Source organism: Orycteropus afer, unplaced genomic scaffold (assembly GCF_000298275.1).
Source record: "Orycteropus afer afer isolate SDZICR_OR568_19922 unplaced genomic scaffold, OryAfe1.0 scaffold00291, whole genome shotgun sequence".
Taxonomy (NCBI): domain Eukaryota; kingdom Metazoa; phylum Chordata; class Mammalia; order Tubulidentata; family Orycteropodidae; genus Orycteropus; species Orycteropus afer.
In genome coordinates, this window is record NW_006921878.1 from 3,145,577 (window position 1) to 3,154,737 (window position 9,161).

At 50.6% G+C, this 9,161-nt stretch overlaps 1 protein-coding gene across 1 annotated transcript; it reads left to right on the forward strand.

The window, feature by feature from the left end:
- Positions 1 to 391: 391 nt before the first annotated feature.
- On the forward strand, positions 392 to 8,976 carry EBI3 (Epstein-Barr virus induced 3). Its single transcript, XM_042782343.1, has 5 exons — positions 392 to 461; positions 2,136 to 2,256; positions 3,320 to 3,498; positions 5,166 to 5,323; positions 8,824 to 8,976. The coding sequence occupies exons 1-5, from the start codon at positions 392 to 394 to the stop codon at positions 8,974 to 8,976; spliced, it is 681 nt and encodes a 226-aa protein (XP_042638277.1).
- The last annotated feature ends 185 nt before the right edge of the window (positions 8,977 to 9,161 follow it).

A 9,161-nucleotide genomic window follows, 5' to 3' on the forward strand; every position in this document is an offset into this window, starting at 1 on the left:
CCTGACCCCCTCCTCCCCCTCCCTGGGGTTTCCCCCTCAACGCTGTAGCCGGAAGGCAGGACGGAAGAACCAGCCTTGCTGGGAAAGGCCACTGGGTCCCCACTTCTCCCTTCCCAGCCTCTGCCCCGCCCCCCGGGACATTCCGGCCCCACCCCCAGACCGCCCCTCTGGCCCCTGGACCCGCTAAGGTGAGGGGCTGCGGATCCCTTCTCCAAACCCTGCAGTGAGTCAGGTCCCAGGGGAGGCCAGTGGGGCCCTGACCCAGCCTGGGCTTCCCCGGGCCGATCCCAGCCCTTTGCCTGACCACACACCATTCCAGCGAATCGGCCGAGTGAGCAGGTCTGCGCGGGCGTCCCGCTTCAGGCCCTGAAGGCAGTGCAGCGCCAACAGCATGACCCCCAGGCTTCTCCTGGTCTTGGCCCTCTGGGCCGAATGCGCGTCGGGCAGCCACAGAAGGGAAGGTGCGCGGGATCGGGATCGTGGTGGGGAAGGGGGTGGGGGGGGTCCCTCAGGCGGTGGGACTTGACCCGACCTTCCTCCTGGATCAAGTCTGGGTAGGTCTGGGGTGGGGCCGCGACTCACACACCTAATGTATTCACACTGGTGGGACAGGTTACTATCCCATTACACAGACCAGAAACGGATGCAGAGAGGAAAAGACAGACCTAGATAAATCACAGGCGTAGATACAGAGAGAGATGTGGATACAGATATAGGTACAGATGAAGACCCCAGCCGGAGCAGTTTGCCCCGACTACTAACCTGAAGGTGGGCAGTTGGCACCCCTTCAACCGCAACACAGAAGAAAGCCTGGCAGTCTGCCTCCGTTAAGATTACAGCCAAAGAGCGGGCACAGCAGAGGGGAGACTGCCCCGGTCAAAGCACTGTCCTGAGCATGTTCGTCAACCTGGACTGTAGCCTGTTACTTCCTCAGTAAACCCCATAATCGTGGGGGGAGAAAAAGGGATCACAGCCAAGGAAACCCTGTGGAGATGTGTTCTGTAACTCACAGAGTCCCCATGAGTTGGAATCAACTAGACAGGGAGCTCTGGTAGCATAGTGGCTGTGGCACTTGACTGCTAACCAGAAGGCTGGTGGTTCAAATCCACCATGAAGATGAAGATGAAATCTGCCCCCATGAAGATGACAGCCTGCAAAGGTCTATGAGGCAGTTCTACTCTGCCCCATGGGGTCACGACCACCAGGAGTCAAATGCACTTGATGGCAACTAACAACAGCACAAGAGGGCAATGATGGGCTTACTGGTGGAATCCTTGCTTTCCACGTGGTTCGAGTCCCAGTCGGTGCACTCGTGTGCAGCCATCGCTGGTCTGTCCGTGGAGGCGTACACGTTGCCGTGATGCTCAACAGGTTTCCACGGAGTGCCCAGACTAGGACACTAGGAAGAAAGGCCTGGTGATCCATTTCCAAAAATCGGCCACGAAAACCCCCTGGACCCCAATGGTTAAATCCACAACTGATCCTGGGGAGGGTGCGGGACCAAGCAGCGTTTTGTTGCCCGGTGCCTGGGGTCGTCACGAGTCAGGGCGCCGGCAGCTAAGAGCAACACAGACAGGGACAGAAATACATATTAATTGTGGGCATTTGTTTTGGAACAGGGAGTGTGGGTCATGTGCTTTTACACAAACCAAAGCAAAACCGAACTCGCTGCCACTGAGTGAATGCCGGCTCATAGCGACCCCCGTTGCGTTTCTAAGCCTATGAATCTTTACAAAAGCAGACCGCTTCATCGTTCTTCCATGGAGCGGCTGGTGGGTTCAAACCACTGACCTTTTGGTTAGCAGACAAATGCCTTAACCACTATACCACCAGAGCCTCTTTTTAACACAAGAATGTTACAAAATAGAGATGCAGTTTAACAACTCCCTCCCACCCCAGTTCTTGCCACCCAGGCCTTGAATCTTAGTTTCGCCAAAATGGGCTAATAACTCCTGCCTCGGTGGGCTCCAGAGCAATGAATTCCCTCTTCCCTTCCACACGCATGTATTAGGCTCCTACTGTGTGCCTGGCGTTGGCGGGCAGCATGGCAGAGCCAGGCACACAGTAGGACTTTGCCAGTTTTGGGGTGTATCGAAGCTCACACTCCTCCCTCTCCCTCCCGCGACCCCCAGCAGGTCCAGGTCACCTCAAGGTGCAATGCCGTGCCGTCAGGTACCCCATTGCCATAGACTGCTCCTGGACCCAGCCTCCAGCTCCAGACTCCACCAGGCCCACGTCCTTCATCGCCACATACAGGTCAGAGAGCCAGGAGGGGAGAGGGGAGTGGACCTGAGGTGACACAGGGCTTCCTGGGGACCCCAGAACTCAGAGAACAGGCTGGGTGCCTTGGGAGAAAGGGCTGGCAATCTACTTCTGAAAAATCAGCCGCTGAAAACCCCAGGGCACAGTCCTACCCTGACACACACAGGGTCGCCATGAGCCAGGGTCAACTCAACTCACGATAGTTTCATTTAGATTTCATAAAATTTGTTGAAGAAACAGGTGTACGTGTCTGTTTTGCTCTGAACAGCTTTTCCAAGTTTTCTGATAACTGAATCAAGTATCAGTTTTTAAATTTAAAACTCTAGTAGCTTAGTGCCTAAGGCATTTGACTGCTAACTAGAAGGCTAGAGGTTCAAACCCACCAGCCACTCCTCGGAAGGAAGGTTGGGCAATCTACTTCTGTAGTGATATCACCTTGGAAACCCCAGGGAGAGGTTGCTATGAGTTGGGACCAACTCAATGGCAGTGAGGTGGGGTTTTTTTTGTTTTTTTTTTTTAATTAAATTATTTTAAAAGTTACACACTTTAGCACCAGCCATGGAATGAGTACTCAACAGCCACACCTGGCTGGTGGCCACTACGTTGGACAGTGAGCAAATAGAACGTTTTGAACATTCTGGAAAGTTCGGATGGACTGTATTGAGCTACAGTCTTGACATTCTAAGGTCTGGAATCTTGGGGTTTGCCGAAATCTGGAGAACTGGAGGCCCCTCATCCCAGATTCCAGAATCTGGGAATCAGTAGGACTCTGGAATGTTGGAATTCCAAAGTTGGGATGTTGACATTCCAGAAACTTTAGAATCTGAAGACCCTAGCATCTCCCTGTGGCTTGTTACACATGAACCCCAGGTTGCGTGGCCTCTGTGATATTGGGGTGAGCGACTCTCCAGGGTCACACAGCCTTACAAGCCACAGAGCCCACCGCAGGACTCCACCCACTGGGTCACTGCCCCGTGTCCCCCTTCCCTGCCGGCTTTCATTTGGCATGCAGGGTACAGGCCAGCCCCAAGGCCTCACAGCACCCACCTTGTGCCAGGCTTGGTGTGGCCGCACAGGGGGAGAGCAGATCCTGCCTCCAGCCGACACCAGGAACCCCCAGCTGTGCCATCTCGGACGTGCAAATGTTCTCCATGGTGCCTTACGTGCTCAATGTCACGGCCATCCACCCCAGGGGCGTCAGCAGCACCCTCCTGCCCTTCATTCCAGAGCACATCAGTGAGTGGGGGTGGGCGGGGGCATGGGGGGCCACCATCATGTTCCTGTTCATCCATTCTCTCTCATCCCAACTGTCTACTAGTCCTGTCGGCTTCACCTTTACAGTCTATTCAGACTCCACCGCTTCCTCCCTCCTCTGCCTACACCTGGTCCAGCTCCATCATCTCTCACCTCTGCCCTAGTCCCCTGGCTCCACCCTTGTGCCCCCAGGCTGTTCCCCTTTCTGCAGCCAGAGGGCACCCATGAGCACCTGAATCAAGGCCCTTCCCTCCTCTACTCACAGCCCTCCAGGGCTCTTGCCTCCCTCAGAGTAAAAGCCCAAAACCTCCCTGGGCCCACAGGGCCCTGCACAACCTGCCCCACCCTCTCCTTGTCCTCTCCTCTTCCTCTCTCCCCATTGATCACTCTGCTCCAGCCCCATGGGCCTTCTCACTGTTCCTCCAACTCACCAAGCCTGGTCCTGCCCCAGGGCCTTTGCACGTACCATTTCTGCTGCCTGTTCTGCTTTTCCCACAGGCACCCACATGGCTTCCTCTCTCACTTCCTTCAAGTATCCGATCAGAGGTCATCTCCTCAGTGAGGCCTTCCTCAAGCATGCTACTACCACTTGCAAACCATTAGCCATTGCTGGTGGGAATGTAAAATGGTGCAGCCACTTTAGAAAACAGTTTGGCAGTTCCTCAGAAAGTTAAACAGAGTAGTTACCACGTACATCAGTTACTACATAACACTGAAACATGGTCACGTCAAAATTTGTACATGAATATTCACAGCAGTGTTATTCATAAGAGCCAAAATTAGAAACAACTCAAGTGTCTCTCAATAGATGAATGGATAAACAAAATGTGGTCCATTCTGCACAATGGGATATCATTCAGCCATGAAGGGGAATGAGATCTGATACATGCTACACCATGAATGAACCTTGACAATATTGTGCTGTGAAAAGGAAGCCAGTCACAGAGGACAGTATATTGTATGATTTCCTTTATGTGAAATCCCCAGACAAAGCAAGTCCACAGAGATAGAGAGTAGATTGGTGGTTGCCCAGTGCTTAGGGGCAATGGGGAGTAGAAGTGACTGTTAATGATCTTAGGTTTCTTTTGTGGGTGATGAAAATGTTCCAGAATTAGGTGGCAGTGAGGGCTGCAAAACTCGTGATTGTACTAAAAACCACTGAATTGTACACTAAAAAAAACCAGACTCACTGCCGTTGAGTCAAATCCAACTCATAGCGACCCCTCCTTGGGTTTCCAAGGCGGTATCACTACTGAAGTAGATTGCCCAGTCTTCCTACTGAGGAGTGGCTGGTGGGTTTGAACCACCAGCCTTCTGGTTAGCAGTCAAATGCCTTAGGCACTACACCACCAGAGCTGTGAATTATGTGAATTATGTCTAAAAAAATTTCAACACTCTCTCCAGCCCACGATTTTAAGCTTTCTTGCCTACTCTCTCTGAGCTATTGACTTGTTTCCTGTTTCTTATCTTCTCCTCTGGTGAACTGTAAGCTCCAGGGGGACAGGGATTGGGTCTGTTTTGTTCAGTGCTGTGTCCAGCATCTGGGACAGCACCAAGCACTTAGTGGATGCTCAATAAATGTTTGTTGGTTGAATGAATGAGTGAATGAAACTTCCCTCCCCTCAACTGACCTTCTGCTTGTCCATCAGTCAAATCGGACCCTCCAGAGGGTGTCCGCCTGAGCCTCATCCCTGGGAAGCAGTTGCGTGTGCAGTGGGAGCCCCCCCGGTCCTGGCCCTTCCCAGAGATCTTCATACTCAAATACCGGATCCGCTACAAGCGTCACGGATCTGCCCATTTCCGGCAGGTGAGGAGGATGAGGGGGAGGGCAGGAAGGGTGGATGGGTTGGTACCAGACATGGTGGGTAGAGGGAACAGCATGTGCAAAGTTTGGAGGTGTGCTGGGGCTTGCATGCACTTCAGGGTAACCAGTGTGTAAAATAACTTGTTGTTGTTGTTAGGTGCTGTTGAGGCAGCTCTGACTCTTAGTGACCCCGTGTGCAACAGACCAAAATGCCGCCCGGTCCTGCACCAGCCTCACAATCCTTGCTATACCTGAGCCCATCGTTGCAGCCACTGTGTCAGTCCATCTTGTTGAAGGTCTTCCCCTTTTTCTCTGACCCTCCACTTTACCAAAAATGATATCCTTCTCCAGGGACTGGTCCCTTCTGACAACGTGACCAAAGGAGGTGAGATGAAGTCTGGCCATCCTCTATTCTAAGAAGGATTCCAGCTGTACTTCTTCTAGGACAGATTTGTGCATAAAATAATGGAAGCCAGCAATTCTGCTCCTAGTCTCTGCCCAAGAGAAATGGAAACATAAATAAATATACACAGAGACTCGCACATCAGTGTTCATGGCAGCACTATTCACAGTAGCCAAACGGTGGAGACAATCCAAGTGTCTATCAACAGAGGAACAGATAAGCACAATGTGGTCCACCCATATAATGGAATATTACTGAACCCTCAAAAGGAATGAAGTCCATGTTATTAGGTGCTATCCAGTCAGTTCTGAGTCATAGCAACCTTACATACAACAGAACAAAACACTGCCCAGTCCTGCACAACCTTCACAATCTTGCTATGTTTGAACCCATTGTTAAAATGTGTTAATCCATTTTGTTGAGGGGCTTCCTCTTTTTCCATATGGCCCAACAATTCTACTCTTAGGTACATACCCCAAATAATTGAAAATAGGGACTCAAGCAAATACATGTACAAGTGTGTTCATTCACAATGGCCAAAAGGTGGAAATGACCCAAGCATCCACCCACTAGTGAATGCATGAACAACTTGTGGTCCATTTATACCAGAGAATATTATTCAGCCATGCAGAAGAATGAAGTCCTGATACATGCTATGGCATGGATGGATCTGGAAGACATCAGGCTGAGTGAAATAAATCAGACACAAATGACAACACGTTGCATGATTCCCTTGATAGGGAATGTCCAGAGTAGGAAAATCCATAGAGACAGGAAGTAGATTAGTGGTTGCCTAGGGATTAGAGAGAGGGAGTGGCTGCTGATGGGCACAGACATTCCTTTTGAGGTGTTGAAAATGTTCTAAAACTAGACAGAGGTGATGGTTGTACAACATGGCAAAGGCACTAAGTGTCACTGAATGGACACTTTAAGATGGTTCCTTTTATGCTGTGTGAATTTTACCTCAATTAAAAACACATATACTTAAACAAAGGAGCTTCTGAGAGCTGTCAGCTGTGTCCCCAAGACCCTGAACGCGTGGCTGAGGAGCTGAGCCTTTGCAGGGTTCAAGCTCATCGCCAACTTGCTTGCTGAAAGGGAACAGGACTTGAAGCACATCTTGATGAAGATGAGACTCCAGCCTTCAGCGTAGGTTACACCTCAACATAAAGAAAACAAAAGTCCTCACAACTGGACCAATAAGCAACATCCCGAGAAATGGAGAAAAGATTGAAATTGTCGGGGCTTTCATTTTGCTTGTCTGCACAATCAATGCCCATGGAAGCAGCAGTCAAGAAATCAAACAATGTATTGCACTGGGCAATGCTGCAAAAGATCTTATTAAAGTGTTAAAGAGCAAAGATGTCACTTTGAAGACTAAGGTGCTCCTGACCCAAGCCACCGTGTTTTCAATTGCTTCATATGCATGTCAAAGCTGGGCAAGAATAAAGAAGACTGCAGAAGAACGGATGCATTTGAATTAGGGTGTTGGCAAAGAATACTGAACACACCATGGACTGAAGAACGAAGAAATCTGTCTTGGAGGAAGTCCAGCCAGAATACTCCTTAGAAGCGAGGATGGCTGGACTTTGTCTCACGTACTTTGGTCATGTTCTCAGGAGGGACCAGTCCCTGGAGAAGGACATGATGCTTGGTAAGTAGAGGGTCAGGGAAAAAGGGGAAATTCCTGGACGAGATCAATCAACACAGTGGCTGCAGTGATGGGCTCAGGCAGAGCAGAGATTGTGAGGATGGAGCAGGACTGGGCAGTGTTTCGCTGTCGTGATATGCACTGGAGCTGACTGGACAATACCTCACAGCAAACACTGTCCAAATGCAACGTTCTGCATCTGGGCTGCCCCGCCGCTCTGACGGGAGTCACTAGCCACGTGTGGCTGCTGAGCAGTTGAAATGTGGCGAGTACAATTCAGGAACCGACTTTAATTTTATGGAACTTTCTGTTTTTTTCTAATTGTTCCAATTCTTTTATTAGCATAGAACTCTCAAGCCACAGAAGTCACCCTTGTAAAGCAGACACAATTCAGTGGCTTTGAGGGTAGTCAAAGCTGTGCAACCATACATCATCTAGCTTTAAAACTTAAGGAGTCTCTGGGTGCTGCAAATGGTTAAGCACGGGACTATTAACAACCCACTCAGAGGCGCCTTGAAGAAAGGCCTAGCAGTCTGCTGCCACAGGATCACTGCCTTGGAAACCCTCTGGAGCACAGTGCTACTCTGTACACATGGGGTAGCCGTGAAGCAAAATTCCCTCAGTGACAACTAACAACAACTAATAACACACCAAACCAAACTCACTGCCATCGAGTTGATTCCAACTCATAGCAAACCTTTGGGTTTCTGAGGCGGTAAATATAGAAGTAGATTGCCTCATCTTCCTTCTGCAGTGTGGCTGGTGGGTTTGAACCACCAACCTTATGGTTAGCAGTCTAACGCCTTAGACACTACGCTACCAGAGCTCCAGATGTATGTATGTATATATATGTGTGTGTGTATACATACATACATATACATATATTTACAGCATAATAATTTTTAAACACATTAAATAGCCTTATCTCCATATTGGAGAGTTAAGGTAGAGGAAAGGAGGTCAGTCTTGGGTTAAAAAGATGCCTTTGGAGGCTGGAATGGAGCAGTTCCTAGGAGGAGAGGGAAGCGGTGTGGACAGAGAGAAACGGCTAGAGAGAGAACAGGAAAAGACAAAGCTGTGCAGGAGAGGGATGGGCAGCACCAAGGTCAGGGTCAGAAGCTCTGGTTTGAGGCCCTGGGAGGAGGAGTGGGATTGTTGGGGGTAAAGGTCCTTGTGAGAGATTATACTCAGTGGTGAGACATCATGGGGTGGTGTGTGACCCAGAAAGGCTTCCTGGAAGAGGCAGCTCTGCAGCCAAGCACTGAAGTCTGACTAGGTTAGGATGGGGAAGGGCCACAGACGTGGAGGAGGGGTATATAAAGGATGCTGTTTAGGAGGGACTAGAGCCCTGGAGAAGGGAGGACAGACAGCTATGTCATGCTGTCCTGTGTACAACGGTACCTTCTAACTTCCTTGTTCCAAGTGACGTGAACCCCTCTCTACTCTCAGGTGGGGCCCATTGAGGACACATCTTTCACCCTCAGGACTGTCCGGCCGCGAGCCAGGTACTGCATCCAGGTGGCTGCTCAGGACCTCCTGGACTACGGGGAGCTCAGTGACTGGAGTCCGCCTGCCAGGCTCCCCATCACTCCGGGCAAATAGTGGGGTCTTCCTAGGGCCCCCGCACAGGGGTTGAGTCCCTGCCACTATTCCAGGTGTGAATGGCACCAGACTGGCCTGGGCTCAAGTCCCGGCTTTGCTGCCATGCTGCCGGGCCACCTCGGACCAATGCCTTTAACTGCTCTGAGCCTCAGTTTCCTTATCTGTGAAATGGGGACATTCTCCCT